At 39.4% G+C, this 18405-nt stretch overlaps 1 protein-coding gene and 1 long non-coding RNA gene across 4 annotated transcripts in view; one reads left to right on the top strand and one right to left on the bottom strand.

The window, feature by feature from the left end:
* The first annotated feature begins 2386 nt into the window (after nt 1-2386).
* LOC104090515 (uncharacterized) overlaps nt 2387-18405 on the top strand; it is a 34393-nt gene continuing 18374 nt past the window's right edge. The window contains exons 1-3 of one of the 3 annotated variants that reach the window (XM_070191448.1): nt 2387-2737; nt 2997-3079; nt 13894-14012. In XM_070191448.1, the coding sequence (XP_070047549.1) occupies nt 2566-2737; nt 2997-3079; nt 13894-14012 (374 nt within the window). In that variant the 5' untranslated portion in view covers nt 2387-2565. Of the gene's footprint in view, nt 2747-2996; nt 3080-13893; nt 14013-18405 lie in introns of all 3 variants that reach the window. The other 2 variants (XM_070191447.1, XM_018768896.2) reach the window with 2 other exon arrangements.
* LOC108944146 (uncharacterized) lies at nt 15570-17367 on the bottom strand. The gene is made up of 2 exons (XR_011412544.1): nt 15943-17367; nt 15570-15704 (listed from the first exon to the last, which is right to left on the bottom strand). It is a non-coding gene; the product is annotated as an uncharacterized lncRNA (long non-coding RNA).

Below are 18405 nucleotides of genomic sequence, written 5' to 3'. Positions count from 1 at the left end.
GGCTATCAAAATTGGGAAGATGGTAGAAAATAGTTTTAAAACGGGCCGAATCTTGAGTCATGTTGCCTTTAAGGCCACATCACAGGTCGTTCTGAGTGGTTCAGAGGGTTTGATAAACAGAAATTAGAGAGATGATGAATTTGATCCGGCACTGAAGGTCATTGCAGCCATTGCCGAGATAGAAGAAAAGTCAAAAAACGGTCGCCAAGCCTGAAAGTTCCCCATCAGATGGGAGTTTCGGTAGCCAGACTTGCTATCTTTTCTGCGTTCAGATTATCTCAGGGTGTGATCCGAATGTTTTACTTTATTGTCTTACTTTCCGATGTAAACCCTTCTATATTTAAAATTCAAAAAAAAAAAATCAAATGAAATTAATATTTCATTGTCCAAGAATGTCTCTTTTCTTAATTTTGTCACTTTTTCTTTTTCTCTTTTAAGTTCTGTTAATGCAGATTTTAATAATATGACATGCTTGCGGACTTCATGCCAGATCCTAAAACGCTGTCAGACCCCGAAATAATGAATCAAGAAACAGAATGTTTTGAAGACAAGGCTTGTAAGAAAATAAATAAAAAATTGGAACGAAGTTGAGATTTCCTCTCTTCAGATCATTGTTGAAGCCGAAATTGAGGATAAAGATTGGGTCAAGAACCGATTGGAACAATTGATATTGATTGATGAAAATGATTGGTCGCAGTTTGCCACGGGCGGTTGTACCAACAAAGAATGGCTTGTGTCTACAACAAGAAGGTGCGGCCCAAGAAATTTAAAATAGGACAATTCATTCTGAGACATATCATCCCACCTCAAGAAGAAACTAAAGGAAAGTTGGCTCCAAATTAGTCCATACATTGTAACGAGAGTACTGCAAAAGGGAGTAACTATCAATGCATGGGCAGTCAAAAGGTACTATGTTTGATCCTCCATAAAATATTAATGTTCTCCGGTTGGGATGATGAAGGCTTTCACTCTCGCTGCCCAAACACCATTAACCCTTTTGTAAACCCTTTGAGCCAGTTACTCTTCTTTAATTACCCTCTTTGGAGCCTAAAAGTGTTATTAAAGAAATAAAAAAGGAAATTGTAATCTGTAGAGCTTATGACTTGTATTACCGGTTTTGGAAATTGTAAATTTTATAGAGATTTCTATTTCAAAAGTTGTTAGATGTTATTTATTATTGTTGTTATTCAGTAAATGTTAGGCTTACCTAGTCTCTAAGATTAGGTGCCATCACGATACCCAACGGAGGGGAAATTGGGTGGTGACAATTAGTTAAAATAATGACACATTGTTTGGTAACTAATATGAAGCTATCCTCTGTGTTGAACTAAACGACCTCTTCCTGCAGGACCTAGAAGATTTCTGTTTCGTCAAACACTGGGCCGTCTCCAGACTGAAGAGGTAATCTGCTAAAAATATTTGAGTTAATTATGAAGCTGGTAAGTGTATATGCACAGAGAAATAAAAGATCTTGATATTTTTGGAGTAATCTGTAGTAGAAGATTTCATCATGTACGTTCTCATTCGCCCCAACACATTGTTGATACCAAATCCCTGGCCTACATATCAATGTATATACTACATTGTAAATAAGAAAGATTTTAGTTGTTAGTTTTTCACTCGTTAATATAATTGTGATGAATAACCGTGTTTTTATTCAATTATAGAAAGTTACATTGAACCATTCCTCATATTTGGATGGTTATAACAGAAAACGAAAAATATTAAGTAACAAATAAAGTCACATGAACACTTTGTGATTACAGGGATAAATTCTTAAGTGTGTTTTCTTGTCCCCGATTCCCCACTAATAAATACAAAAGTTTTTGTCTCCTTACTCTTGACAATAATAAGTGGTTGTATTTGTTACTTGTGGTTGACTGGATAACAATAATATTGTAGATTTTTTTATGTTCTCTTTTGTAGATATTGTACCCTTTATCATTTTGTATGATATATCGAAAAGCGTACTGCCTATGATAGCCAAATTTCTTATCGATGGAACACTATTTTGTCCCTTCATGGACATCCGATAAAAAAAAAGATGGAATACTATTCTATTGGCAGCAGAATACTTAGAAAAAAAAAACATAATGCTTAATATGTTGGTCCGTGCTATAGCCGCACGGGCAATCTTCATCTAGTTAATAAATAAAAGAAACTCTTGATACATAAATTAAATTTGAATTTATTAAGTTTTATATATGTTAATATAAAAAATATTACTATTAAATTACCATCAAATATCTACATGCAAGCCTCTAAAAAATATGAAATTTATAAGCTTGAAAATATATCATGTTACCTGATATAACAATAAAAATTTATTTTCGTCTTTACTATCAACGATAGTATCGGTCCTGAATCATATAAAATGGAATGGAAGGCGTAATATTTTCGGAACAAACGGAGTGAACAGGAGTGGTAGCCTTGAAGTCGTAGAACACTCTAGTGCAAACCCTAAAGGTAAATTCCAAAATAGCTTACAAGATAACTTCAAGAGGTTGTCAATCAATATCCAAAGAAACTGATGCACTCGAACCAAAATTAAGAAACAAGAAGAAGATGAGAGTGCTAGTGGCGATTGACAATAGTGAAGAGAGCTTCAACGCTCTAAAATGGATCCTTGATTATTTCCTCAGGCAACCATCTCATACAACGGAGGAGGAGAAGGAGCCTTCTACAAAGCTCAGTCTTGTACATGTGATGGAGCCATTCCCTCAATACGCCTACCCTGGTACTCATGGTCTGTACTCCCTTTCTTCAAACCCACGATTAGCTATTTTAATTTCGAGAAAATAACAAAGAGACAGATTCGTTAACAAACAATATTTAAATTTTCGAGCGTAGGTTTCTCGATAGAAAAATAATCAAATGAGTTTTTTTCCGAACGTATTTGACAAGCTGGATCCATACTGCAAGTTGCTTCATGCCATGAATGAAACGACGATTGTAGGCTTCCTAACTTCTTGATGTATTTTTGTCTTTGGGCATAGTGATAGAATCAGCAACTCGGGCGCAAGCGCAAGAGGCAGCACGAATACTGGCGCGTGCCTCTGAAATGTGCAAAGACAAAATGGTTGGTTTCTCTAATCTATCTTGTAAATTTTCATTAGTTATTATGGCATTTTTTAATTTAGAAAAAGTTTTATTCAATAAAATTTGACAAACACAGGTGAAAAGAGTATGTATGTGTATATATATATATATATGACATTTCACGTATGAGTTATGACCCATATTAGGCTACCATATGTCTGTATAGGGTAAAATATACTATGCTATGTGGCCGCCCAAAAGAGGGACACGTGGAACCTAAGACAGGGGATAGCCAAAACCGTAGGCAACGGACCCGTCTGTCACCGGAAAAAATAACGCTCATAGGGATGCAATAAATACTCTTCGTCCGGTAGCATTTAATGAAGAATATTCCACAACATTAAGTACGTTGCCCGATATAAGGAATTTGACATTTATGTTCACCGTTACATCTTCATCAATGACCCTCATAATTGACATTAAAGAAGGGCACGATCCTAGGACCTCCTTTCCTAGACGTAGCTATAAATAGTGAGCTCTGTTATCATTGTAAGAGGACGAATTTTCTGGCAAACTAATACTACAATCTACTCAAAGCTCTAATCAATTTTATCTTCTTATTTTCTGTTCTTATTACTATTACGCCCGGAGGCTTCACTACCAGAGTCTTTATTTCTTTCATTTCGTCTTCCTATCAAGGCTAAGTGTTATATATTTCTTCAATTATCTTGTTATTTTAGGATCGAATTAATTCACTTGTCTAAAAATCACGTATAAATTCAACTGTATCGTTTTACGGGTAAACAGTTTGGCGCCCACCATGGGGACTAGACAGTCGTGAAATTAAGTTGATCCTTGCCCTTTTTACTAACGTGCTTTGATTATGTTGTCTTAGAAGAAATCATAAGAAATGGCAGATAACGGTGTTAACAACACGCACAATCCCGAGGTTCGAGGGGATCAACCTCAATTCGAGATCTCAAACAGTGACACCAACAACGAGGAGAATGATTCCACGCCGGTGCATGACAGGTAATACCCTCGACATGTCCGGGAGACAACTCCTGATGATGCCTGAGGAGGAACATGTCGTTGACACGGTAAGGGTCCTACAAGAACAACAGGCGATCATTCTAGGCCACCTCACGCGACATGATAAGGATATGACGGAGTTGAAGCAGACGCTGTCGGGGGCTTCGAATAATGCAAATAGACGAGATCTGGTCCCTCCCGGCACTCCCGCAAATCAAACAACGCAGAGGGTCGACAACAACACCCCGAGGGGCGAAGTTGGCTCCGATGGGGCTGGGGAGAGCAGATCTGACCCCAATAATAAAAATGATCCCTTCAAGAATGAACTCTTACGGTTTATGAGGGAAGTGAACGCCCGCATGGACTAAATCACGGGCGCACCGCCGGTGCTGAAAGGTCCGGACTCAAAGAAGTATACTCAATTTCCATACAAGCCAAGTGCGACACCAAAATTAATCCCAAAGCGGTTTAAAATGCCTGATGTGCAAAAGTATGACGGAAATTCAGACCCTCAAGAGCATATTACCACCTATACAACGACGGTGAAGGTAAATGATTTAGCTCCTCACGAAATTGAATCTGTTTTGCTAAAGAAATTTGGAGAGACTCTCACGAGGGGAGCCTTGACGTGTTATTCACTGTTACCCGAGCATTCCATAGACTCCTTTGAGATGCTCATAGACTTTTTCATCAAGGCTCATGCCGGGGCCAGAAAAGTACAGGCCCGAAAGGCCGACATATTCAGGATTGTGCAAGGAGAGTCCGAGTGCTACGAGAGTTCGTTACCCGATTCCAAAAGGAGAGAATGTTGCTCCCGGCTGTCCCGAATGAATAGGCGGCTGAAGCATTCACCAAAGGACTAAATCCGAGAAGTTCAGAAGCTTCCCGGAAATTGAAGGAAAGCCTGCTTGAGTTTCAAGCAACGACTTGGGCGGATGTCCACAACCGGTACGAATCAAAGATAAAGATCGAAGATGATCAGGTTGGATTTCCATCATCGACAAAAGGACGGGAAAAGAACAGAGAAAAATCAAAAGACGATTTCGACACGGACAGACGGTCTTCGAGGGGCCAGTTCTTTCCTTACGAACGGACCGAAGGCCGCAGTAGAGGCTTCCGTTCGGCAGACAGGTTTGCCATCGACAGAAGGACTGATCGCGGTCGGAACAATAGATCATTGCAGGATAAAGAAGAGCCAGGGGCGCGGGATCCTTCCTACCCCAAGCTGTCAGAATACAATTTCAACGTCAGTATAGTGGAGTTGGTGTCAACCATGAGAAACATCAAAAAAAAAGCACGGTTACCGATACCAATGAGATCTGATCCCAGCCAGAGGGATCCCAACTTGTGGTGTGAATACCACGGGACGAATGGCCACCGGATAGGGGACTGCAGACACCTCCGGGAAGAAGTGGCAACACTGTTGAAGAATGGTCATCTTAGAGAATTCTTGAGTGACCGAGCTAAGAACAAGTATGGTCGTAACCGGGACAACGCGGAACCCTCGAAAGTAGGAGAAGATCCCCCGCACCAAACTATCAACATGATCTTCGGGGGAACGAGATCAACGGGGTCACCTTTTTCGGCAGCAAAAAAGATAAAAGTATCAATAACCCATAGCAAAAGGCTCCGGGAAGTCGCCGAAGACTATCACTTTCACGGAGATTGCTGCTGCCGCACAACGACGCACTGGTAATGTCTTTAAATGTGCTAGATTTTAATATTAAACGTGTTCTAGTGGATCTAGAAAGTTTGGGCAATATCATACAATGGAGAGTATTGGAGCAAGCTAAACTCACCGGAAGCATCATTCCAGCCACAAAACTCCTCGTTGGATTCAACCTCTCGAGCGTGACAACCTGATGAGAGATTTTGTTACCCACAAATGCCGAATGAGTAATGAAAACAACTCTTTTCGAAGTGGTAGATGGTGATATGGGATATAACATTATTCTGGGAAGGCCGTGGTTGCACGAAATGAAAGCTGTGCCATCAACATATCATCAATTGCTGAAGTTTCCAACGCCTGATGGAGTTAAACAAATAAAGGGTGACCAACCGACAGCAAGGGAGATGAATGTAATTTCGATCTCCAGTAGCAAAGGAAAGGAACACGCGGCATAGCAATTATAGGAACCGGCGCCCGCTCCCAAACTAGATGAAGTTAGCCTGGGGGCAGAAACGTTGTAATTTTATCAGGTGCCGAGATATTTCCAGGTTCCAGAAGAGACAGATGCAACGAAATCCACAGCGGAAGAGCTTGAGCAAGTTGCATTGTTCGAAGAATTCTTAGAAAGGAAATTCCACTTGGGGACAGGACTGCATCCCGAGCTCAGGTATCCCGACGGAGGTAGCCGTACACAAGTTAAGTTTGGATCCAAACGTGTCTCCGGTAAGACAAAAGAAATGCCCAATTGCCGAAGCCAGGAATAAATTCGTCAAGGAAGAGGTAACTCGCTTACTTAATATCGGTTTGATCCGAGAGGTAAAGTATCCAGACTGGCTAGCTAATGTAGTAGTTCCTAAGAAGAACAATAAATTTTGCACGTGTGTAGATTATAAAAATTTGAATATGGCGTGCCCTAAATACTCGTTCCCACTACCAAACATCGATCAAATGATTGATGCTACGGCCGGGCACGAGTTAATGAGTTTCCTCGATGCTTATTCCGGGTACAATCAAATTAATATGAACCCGGGGGATCAGGAAAAGACTTCGTTCATAAGGAATTTCGGTACATATTGGTATAATGTGATGCCCTTCGGGTTGGAAAACGCCGGGGCCACTTACCAACGGCTCGTGAATAAGATGTTTGAAAAACAAATAGGAAAAACTATGAAAGTTTATATAGATGATATGCTCGTTAAGTCTTTAAATACAGGTGATCATCTTAAACATCTGCAAGAAACTTTTGACATCCTAAGGAAGCATAATATGAAACTTAACCCCAAGAAATGCACGTTCGGGGTTAGCTCTGGTAAGTTTCTGGGTTTTCTGGTATCGCAAAGGGGAATTGAGGTAAACCCCGATAAGATCAAGCCCATCGAAGAGATCCCAGACCAACTGTCAAGCGTGAAGGAAGTCCAAAGGCTCACGGGGAGATTGGAAGCTTTGAGCAGGTTCATTTCCTGGTCATCAGAAAAATGTCACCATTTCTTCGCACTGCTCAAAAAGAAAAATAATTTTGAATGGACCCCGGTGTGCTAGCAGGCTTTGAGAGATTTGAAAAAGTACTTGTCAAGCCCTCCGTTGCTTTCGAAACCAAAAGAACGTGAAACGTTGTTAGTCTACCTCGCGGTCTCGGAAGTCACAATAAGTGCAGTTTTAGTCCGTGAGGACGAAGGTACGCAATCTCTCATTTATTACGTTTGTAAAATTTTAACGGGGGCAGAAACTCGCTACCCTCATTTGGAGAAACTGGCCTTAGCTCTCGTAGTTGCCGCTCAGAAGCTGAGACCCTACTTCCAATGTCACCCGATAGCCGTGGTGACCACTTTCCCTTTGCGGAACATCCTTCACAAACCCGAGCTCTCGGGTAGATTGGCCAAATGAGCCGTTGAAATGAGTGAGTTCGACATAGAATATAAACCAAGGACTGCAATTAAGTCACAAGTCTTGGCTGACTTTGTGGCCGATTTCAGTCCTTGATTACTGCCTCTGGCAACCATAAAGGCAGTAATGGTGTCAGAATCGACATCGGGGGTTTGGACCTTATTTACGGACGGAGTTTCCAACGTAAAAGGGTTCGGGCTTGGTATTTTATTAATCACGCCTTCGGGGAAAACCCTAAGGCAAGACATTAGAACGGTCTTTTTAACTAACAATGAAGCAGAGTAGGAGGCTTTGAATGAAGGGCTCGAACTGGACCGGGGACTTGATTTCGAGGTTATCGAAATCAAATGCGACTCACAGTTAGTGGTAAATCAGGTTTACGGGATCTTCGAAACCAAAGAGGAGCGCATGCAACAATATGTTGTAAAGGTCCAGGCTTTGTTGGCACGATTTCGGGAGTGGTCGATTACTCATATCTCGAGGGAAGATAATGCACAATCGGACGCATTGGCTAACCTTGGATCATCGACAAAAATAAAGGGATCGGAGTCCAGGACGGTAGTACATTTGATGAACTCAGACTTGGATACAGACAACTACTATGAGGTAAATGCAACTAATTTGGTCTGGGACTGGAGGAATGAAATCATCGATTATCTCGAGCATGGGAAGTTGCCCGAAGACTCCAAAGAGTCACGGGCGCTGTGCGCCAAAGCAGCGCGATATAGCTTCAGAGAGGCCAACTGTATAGAAAATATTTCCAAGGCCGCTGACCCGATGCTTGGGGGCATCCGAAGCTAACTATGTTATGCTAGAAGTCCACGAAGAAATATGCAGCAATCATTCGGGCGCAGATTCCTTAGTGCTGAAATTGGTAAGGGCATGATATTATTGGCCCCGCATGGAACAAGATGCCAAAGACTTCGTACGAAAGTGTGATAAATGCCAACGCTACGCACCATTGGTACATCAACCGGCAAAAACAGTTGCATTCCGTTCTGTCCCCGTGGCCGTTCACAAAATGGGGGATGGAAATCATCGGGCCATTGCCGCTAGCCCCCCAAAAGGTAAGATTTCTTTTGATTTTGACTCACTATTTTTTTTCTAAGTGGGTAGAAGTAGGTCCTTATCAGAAGATCGGCGAGCACGAAGTGGTGGATTTCTTGTGTGAAAATATAATTTGCAGGTTCGGAATACCAAAAGAGATAGCATACGATAATGGGCCACAATTTATCGGTGCAAAAATCACAAAGTTCCTCGAAGATTTAAAAATAAAGAGGATCACATCTTCACCCTACCATCCGAGTGTAAATGGTCAAGTGGAGTCAACGAACAAAGTGATTATACAAAACCTCAAGAAAAGGTTAGAAGCGGCTAAAGGTAATTAGCCCGAGGAATTACCCAGAGTTTTATGGGCATACCGAACAACGGCCAAATCGAGCATAGGAGAAACTCCCTTTTCCCTTGTGTACGGGGCAGAATCTTTAATCTCGGTGGAAGTAGGGGAACCCACCTTGAGATATTTCCAAGCAGATGAAAAATCAAATAATGAAGCAATGTTAGTCAACTTGAGCTACTCGATGAGCGCAGGGACTTGGCGCATCTAAGAGTGGCAACCCAAAAGCAGAGAATGGAGCGGTATTATAATCGAAGAGCCAACCTCCGTTATTTCAAAGTAGGAGACTTGGTCTTAAGGAAAGTAACTCAAAACACCCGGGAGCTCAACGCAGGGAAGCGAGGTCCAACATGGGAAGGCCTCTACCGGGTTTCAGCTATCACCGGGAAAGGCTCATATGAATTAGAAAACCAAGATGGAGAAAAGTTACCCAGCAATTGGAACGTGGCTCACCTCAAAAGATATTATTGCTGATGAACATCACCTGAACTGAAAGTATGTGCTGCACTATTTTTCCCTTCGTCCAGTTTTTATCCCAGTTGGATTTTTCTGGCAAGGTTTTTAACGAGGCAGCAACAGAAAGCATACTACGAAGAAAGCTTCAACAGCAGCAATAAGACCTTTAATAGCAAGGCACACAAGCAAAGATCCACTCTAGGATGGTTAGATAATCTTTTGCTCTATAGCAAAATTCCCACCGGGAAGCTAAGTTTGCTATCGAGCAAAGGTTACCCAACTGTTCAAACCACTAGAGGGTTGTTATATAGTCCTTCGCTCGATAGCATGAATTCCTGAGGGGAAGTAAAGTGTGTTACCGAGTTAAGGATTATCTAGCAATTCATTAGTTGGATCCTCGAAGGTACAAGGCTTCCAGTGTTCCAATTCGCATTCTTCGCATTTGAACACTGGGGGGGGACAACATGAGGATACAAACACAATGACTGCCACATCAACCGGGAAGCAAAAACCGGAAACATAGTTGTATCATCGGGACCGGGGACTGCGCGACCAGCCCCGTAGAAACAAGTTGTACAAGTTAGCCACAAGTAATGGCAATTTCGTTTTTTAGCATAACAAATGCTTATGTACTTTTTGAAAATAGAAGGAATAAAACGAAGTCCTTTTGTTTTTATCTTGTTTCTTGTCTGAACGATGAATTAACTTTGTCATTTGAAAGTTAAACAAGTACTTTAAATGCTAGTGCCGTAATGAACATGAGGCGTCCTCTTCAAGAGGATCGTAAACATAAGAGGGCCCTCTCTTATAAAAACCCTCACGTTAAAGGGTTGATTTCGGAAGAACTCATGCCCGGAATCATAATGATTTCGGGAAAAATACACCCAAGGCTTCACATAATAAGACGCAAACAGTAAAACTTGCGCAAAACTCTTAAGCAAAAAGAAGAGAATGCAAAGATTAAAACTTGCATAAATGTTCAAACGAAAGAAAGACTCAAACAATACTTGAGCAAAAAGATGTTTTTATTTACAACAACATGCCAAAATGTCACATATACAAGAATTGGAAAAAGAAAAGAAAAGCTAAACTGTAGCATCTCTAGAACCCGGAGGAAGAGAAGTGTCCGCGCCCCCAGGGGAAGTGGATAGATCCGCCAATGGCTCAACATTTTGGCCTTCGCCTCTTCAAATTGAACCCTCAGCGGGGCAATCTCTTGGCTAAGGGTATCCACTTCTTGCTCGCTTTGCTGTAAACGAGCCTCCGATACAACAGCCTCAGTGGCTTTGGCTTCCAGTTCTGAGAGGCGAGCGACACTTTACTCTCGCTCTACCAAAAGCTGATCTCGTGCGGAGGTAATTTCTTCCTTTTCACGAATCAACCTCTGAAGGCCCTCGGAAGAAAGAAAGTTGACCTACAAAGCAAGAAAGGCAAAACTCAGGATGTTCAGGCAAAAATAGAAGAAATAACAAATGAAGAAAGGAATGTATCGTTGTGGCGTTGTGCATGGCGTTGTTCAACAAACACTCTCCCGAGAATGCCTGAATATTTTCCCAATCTTTCTCTGAAGCCAAAGGCTTCAGATAATTAGCAAGCTCCACCGGCCGAGATAGCAAGTTGCATCCAGTAGAGACCGAAAGAGTAACATTCTTCCTCCTTTGTGGATCTTCAGAAGGGGCAGCATAATTTTGCCCCAAATTCCCATGAACTGGGGACTGGGTAAAAGGAACACCTTCTTCGTGGTCAGGTGCGACAGGTGGAGATGATGTAGCAGTTGCTGGTGGAAGAGTGGATGAAGGTGGAAATGATGTAGCAGTTGCTGGTGTTGGTGAAGATGGAGATGAAGCTGATGGAGTTGAAGAGTGAGAAGCAGCTACAGCAAACGCAGTGCTAGTTGTTAGTTGCTCATCAACCGAGGACGGAAGGGACCCGGTACTCGGCCCCAAAATACCGGGCGCGGAGACTGGGACATGGAAGCGGGAGTTAGCATTTTCCACCATATCATATTCCCCCCAGAGCACCGAGACATCGTCCTCGGATGGTGTAACTAAATCGACAGGTTGAGCATTCTGTTGAGTTGATAAGGATCGTCGCCTTCTATGTAGAGAAGTTTCCCCATCACTAGCTTCTCCATCATCGTCGATCATCACAGTGTCTATGACCGGCCGGGGAGGAGGGCTAGTCACCACAACTACCGAAGATGACTCGGGGGCAACGGTCTTCGCCCTCTTATTCTTTTCCCTGGCCACGGAGGAGCGTCTTCTTTTTAGTTGTTTGTCCTCTGGCCGGGGGCTCCGTAAAAAAACACTTGTACCCGAAGCAGGCCCGGAGACACCTGTTCGAGTAAGCGCCTCCTGAAGCATCCTCGCCGCGTCAGCAGGATCGGCCAAAACATCTTCCTCGGGGACAACAACAGAACCCGCGGGTAGACCTGATTTCATAGAAAAGATAGAAGGGGTCAATCAATTCCTTCACATAAAAAACTGAAACAAGGTGAGTTTGAGTTACCATGGTTTTTGGCCTTCCACCCATATTTAAGGGCCAGTTCTTTTCACGTGCGGGTTTCGTGTGTAGTGGCATCCAAGATCTTATGGACCCACTGGTCCAAGACTTCAACTGTCGGTGGGACCCATCGAGTTGCTGAAACAGGCAAAAGATGGAGGATTAATACGGGTATAGAAAAGTACCTTATAAAAGAAATATTAAACAAGGAGCTTACGAGTGCGGTTCCATGCTTTCGGAAAGGATGAAGCCGTTGCCGGAATGATGTCGTTGGTGGCAACTGCAATAAACTGTTCCATCCACCCACGGTCGTTGTCATCATCCATGCTAGATAACAGAGCATGGTGGCCACGTTTGCTGAAATTTATCATTCCCCTGTGGAAGATTTTGGGGTAATAAAGACTCATCACATGAGCTAAAGATAAATCCTCTCCCGTCTCTTGGCACAAGCGCCGAAGACAGGCAATCGTCCTCCACACAGAAGGACTTACTTGTGCCAAACATACCTGATAACGGAGGCAGAACTCCGCAATAACAGAGTCAAGCTCTCCACTCAAAGAGAACACACCCAAAGTAAATGGATACGTGTAAAAATATGTAAAACTCTCTTTGGGAAGGGTCACTCGCTTTGATTGATCAGGAGCAAAAATATTCAAATCATGGCAGCGGCAATCTTCCTTCACAACTGGAACACTGGAAGAACGGATGGAAGAATGATCTGCCAATAGCCCATGAGCGAGGGAGAGCCGAAGGGAATATCTCTTCGAAGTCTTTTGTTGTAACAAGACTTCTAGGAATGATGGAATCCACCGTTGGAGGAGCAGCATCCTCGGCTTTGTTCTTGCCTTTTGAAGAGCTAACGTTCTTTGAAGAAGAAGCCATTTGGATGAAAGAAAAACTTTTTTGTTTGAAGGGAGTTAAAGAAAGGTTTATTAACAACAAGAAAGGCTTTAGAAAACTTGGAAGATTATGGAGTATAAGGGGAGAAGGTTGATGCGTATAAGTAAAAATTTTGGCGGCTAAATTCATGTCCATGATTACCTTGATAATCGGCAAAAGCTGTGCTGAATCATGGGATGACGCGTGTTCGGGGCATTAAATGCAGAGAGACGTGCGTTTAATCAACCATCAGAAGCCTTCAGAGGGGATCATAGTAATTACCGCCAAAAGAGTGTTTCTACTAACTTTCCGGTGACCTAAAGTTATGTCACCGGAAAGTAAGGGGACTATCTGTATAGGGTAAAATATGCTATGCTACGTGGCCGCCCAAAAGAGGGACACGTGGAACCTAAGACGGGGGATAGCCAAAACCGAAGGCAACGGATCCGTCTGCCACCGGAAAGAATAACGCTCATAGGGATGCAATAAATACTCTTCGTCCGATAGTATTTAATGGAGAATATTCCACAACATTAAGTACGTTGCCCGTTATAAGGAATTTGGCATTTATACTCACCGTTACATTTTCATCAATGGCCCTCATAATTGACATTAAAGAAGGGCACGATCCTAGGACCTCCTTTCCTAGACGTAGCTATAAATAGTGAGCTCTGTTATCATTGACAGGGGATGAATTTTCTGACAAACTAATACTACAATCTACTCAAAGCTCTAATCAATTTTATCTTCTTATTTTCTGTTCGTATTACTATTGCGTCCGGAGGCTTCACTACCAGAGTCTTTATTTCTGTCATTTTGTGTTCCTATCAAGGCTAAGTGTTATATATTTCTTCAATTATCTTGTTATTTCAGGATCGAATTAATTCGTTTGTCTAGAAATCACGTATAAATTCAACTGTACCGTTTTACGGGTAAACAATATCTGCATCCACAATTTGTTGGAAGGTTCCCTTTTTGTTCCTTTTTCACAATTTTGATTCATTTTGTTTAGTAAATTTATATATTTCGTGTTTAGGTCAAAGCAGAAACTCTAATTCTTGAGGGTGATCCAAAGAACATGCTGTGTGAAGCGACAGAAAAAATGAACATCGATCTTCTTGCAGTTGGTAGCCGTGGACTGGGCCAAATAAAAAGGTGATATCATAATATATTTTCCGATAATGCTTTTTTGTTGGGGAAAAAAACAGAATTAGCTGGTTGGTTTATATTTATTACTGCTACCTCGCCGTAAGTATTTATTAACTCAAAATACTCGCGTGTTCAACCGAACAACAGAAATCTTAGCAATTGAGTTCCCGGCCCGGAACTTCCAAATTTCAATTCGATTTTAGCAGTTAATATTTAATCACATCATTAATTTAAAGGGAAAAGGGTCAAATATACCCATCTACTTTGGTATATTGTTCACATTTACCCTTCGTTTATAGTATCGGGACATATCTACTTTAACCGTTAGCCAAACTTTTTAAAAATACCCTCCACCTAATGAAAATCCATCAAATTAAAAAAAATACCTATTTTTTTAACCCAATAATAACACGTTAAACCCCATTCATTTACTAAACTTCTTCCTGATCATATATTAGTCATTTCCTTCGTAGTCACTTATTGAACTCAAGAAGTGAAAGACATAAAAATACCGACAACCATATATTCATTAATATATTGAGTCCCAATTCTTTTAGTATCCTTATTGTATGTTTATTATATTCTAACTTTTCTAATTTCTTTTTTTTTCTTCTAGCTTCTCTCTTTATTTTTTTTCACCATGTCGAACAGTACCGAGTATTCATCATGATTTTCTTTTCACCATGACTTGAATGTTTATAGCATCTTATTAGGTTAACAGTTCTGAATTCTTAGGGCAGTGTTACCAAAGTAGTTCTTCCTCCAACGGTAAGCCTTTGTTGATGAGTATTCACACACCATGATTTTCTTATTCTACTTTAAGCATTTGGGCAATAAGTAATTATCGTCAAATCACGCCTTAAATACCAAAGTTAGATTCTAAGCTATGGGATGAGATACTCATAATACTTAGTAACAACTTAACTTATAATGAACAAAAATTAGAAAATAATTAGAGAATATTCAATTTAATATCAAGCTACAGTCTAAGGAATCATCAAGAATGAAAGAAAGTACACCAACAAGTTGAAAAGCTACTTAACAACATAAGTACACTAGCTTCATATATTAATCAAATAATAGTAGTATTAAAGTATATATCAGTTGTTACCAACATACAAACAAACTGTCAAGTGTGCATTACATTAGACAAAGGATGTCATATTATAACCACACAAAAATAAAAACGAAAGTGATAACATGACATCCTAATGCCACCATGAACAACTAATAACCAAAAATTTAAGTTCTTACTAATGCTACTTTCACCATCATTCTCGGTCTCTCTTTAAATAAATAAAATGTGTTAAGACGTCTCAGAAATTTAGGTTCTGTATTTTTAAATGATAGGTTTAATGGGTTATGGGTTAATAATTTTTTTTAAAAATGATTATTTTATTAATTTGGTGACTTTTTATTGGGTGGAGGATATTTTTAAAAAGCTTGACTAACGGTAATGATAGATATGACCCGATAATATAACGGAAGATAGATATGACCAATATACTAAAGTAGAGGGGTATATTTGACCATTTTCCCTAATTTAAATGTCAACTAAATGTAGATTCGAAACCCAGTAGCTATTTCTTTTACGCAAACCTTCAGCTCAACAACAATTCTAAAAACTCTAATCCCATGGAAACACCCACCTTTTATCCTCCAACACCATCAATCCTTCTCTTTACCCTAGCACCAGTGCTTTTGCCACGAAAGGCCCTAAAATTCAACTACTAAAAATAAGATCCAAAGAGGAAGAGATGAAGAATATACTAGTTATACACTTAAAATACTAAAAATATAGTACTAGTTTTTAGTGTATAGTTGAAGTAAATCTTCATATATACTCTGTATAATCGATATATAATTAGTGTTTGTATATTATACACGGGTTAGACATCGATTACAATCGAGTATGCAGAGATTATAATCTAATGACAGTAACCCAGAAGAAGAGAAGCAGAGTTTGTGTCAAACCCAGCAAAATAGAAGGAAAATAATGAAAGTACCTCAACAAACATTTCAATTATATTGTACAAAGACAGTAGTGGATAGGTACCAAAGCAACCACTCCAAAGAAAATAAAGAGAAATTTTTGCTTAAAAAGTTAACAGAATAAGAAACCCACAAAAAATAGAATCCAAATGGACATAACAAAAGAGAGGAAAGAAAAGTAGAATAGAAAGAGAGAAAGGTTGTAGAAAGAGAAAAGAGAAAGAGAAGCCGAAAATGTATAGATGAAGAGAAAAAGAGAAAGATAGAGGCGGCCAAAAAGTAAAAATTTATTTCGAGTGGTTTATAATGAATAAGGTCTTTTATTTTAAATAAGATTAAATGGGTTGTTAAACTAGTTAAATATTTTGTATTTTATAGCTTAGTGTTTTTCCCTAGTTCTACAAAACTTGCAAATGGGTTTTGTAATTTCCTACTTGTTAAATGGGATGGCATTTAGACCTAATGCTTCGAATGTAGAGTACACTGAGAAATATTATGTTGTGTCTTAGTCTATAATTAAATAAATTTTGTACCGAAATTTATTTTCACTCGTATGGATAATTTTCTTTTCCCGTAAAGCCGGCCACTTCGATTTTATCACTAAGGTTCTGTTGCTAAACACGTTTAGAATAGTTTGCTTTACATTTTTGAAGTTCAAAATTTTGTTCATCATTTGAACATCCAAAGACTTAGAATTCACTACTGTTATAAATACGACTATGTCATCTTGGACAAATACTTCGAAAAAATTTAAGACATGAATTTTCTTCTTTGTACATCGTGAAAATCTGACTAAACTTGAATGCTTAACTCTGGATATTTCAGGTAAAAGTTATTTGTCATGGATATTAGATTTTGAAATTCATATTAATGATATGTGTGTTGGAGATCTCATCAAAGATAAAAATCATATATCAAATCAAAAATATTCCAAAGCAATGATATTCCTGGTTCCCACCTTGACGGAGGTTTAAAAATAGGATATCTAATTGTGAAGGAACCACTTATATTGTGGAATGCCTAAAAGAAAGATATGGCCGGAGAAGATAGTCATTCTTTCGTAAGTACGTTGTGATTGGGTCCATCTACGCCAACAAGATTTTATATCAATTAGTGAGTATAATTCTAATATATTTAGAATTATTTCAGAATTGAAATTATATGGACAAAATGTCATTGGTACGATACGTTGGAGAAAATATTCTTCACTTTTCATGCTTCAATAATGCTCCTGTAGCCGCAATATCGAGAGTTGAGATTCAGAAAATATTATAAACTAATTTCACATCTTTCATGGCGAAACTTCATAATGAAATATTAATGAAAATCATGAAAGTCGATTTACTGATTCTATTTTATTCCTTAAAGTGCATGAAAAAGGGTGGTATGTACCAGTTGTGATCGAGAAAGAAATTCTTATCAAGATGGTCGTTAAGCACCGAAGAATACCTTTCACCACCAGTAGTGAAAAATGACGAAATCATGAAGCAATGCAAATAAAAAATTCAAAAACAAAATTAATGTGGAGCACGTCTTAATGTGTTGTGATGGTTTTTCTTGCACATATAAAGCATATTCAAGAATTCATGGATGAGAAATATTTGGTTCATGACGAAAAATAAATTGTGTCAGGAGAATTTATGATAATTTGTTGGTATGCAATCAACAAGTGATGTTGCATATAAAACAACATGATTATAAGTAGGGGTCTTAACATTAGTTGGAAGTGTTTGATAAATGACTCTATAAGGTATTTTTTACTATGAACAGGAACCGCATGATGTTTAAATTTTATCCCAATTAATAGAAAATAATCATCAAAAGTTTGAGATGAGAATTCTCCAACGTTATCAAGGGGAATACCCTTAATGGGATAATTCAAAATTTGGGCCCCTAATCGAACTACATGTGCTAACGGTTTCGCAAACGCCAAGTTGCGATGATGGCACACATGAGATCATCTTGAATATGCATTTAATTTTCTTATGATGTGGTGCTCGTGTCAATTTGGGCAAAATTCGACTAATTTTAAATGGAAGGTGTTGTCTCCGACCAACATAGGTATCGAGTGTTTCTGCCCGCCAAGATTTTGACAAATAAAAATATGTCACCTAGTTATTTTTTGCCTCCACTGAAATTTAAATCTGGTCTAAAAGATGCATCTATTAGGATCATAACATATCTTACAATCCACTGAATTGGTGAATAGATCCATATATATATATATATATATATATATATATATATATATATATATATATATATATATATATATTCCCATGTATATGTTTTAAGAATTTCAATTTTCGTTGGAGTGGTCTAGTGATCAACTTGTCTTGGCAAGAACCAGCACAATAAAATTAATACTTGTAAGATTCTTCAAGTTGTTTAATGGTTGTCCATATTA

Source organism: Nicotiana tomentosiformis, chromosome 1 (genome assembly GCF_000390325.3).
Source record: "Nicotiana tomentosiformis chromosome 1, ASM39032v3, whole genome shotgun sequence".
NCBI classification, from domain to species: Eukaryota; Viridiplantae; Streptophyta; class Magnoliopsida; order Solanales; family Solanaceae; genus Nicotiana; species Nicotiana tomentosiformis.
Note: the sequence above shows the minus strand (reverse complement) of the source record. Positions and strands in the feature narration are given on the sequence as shown.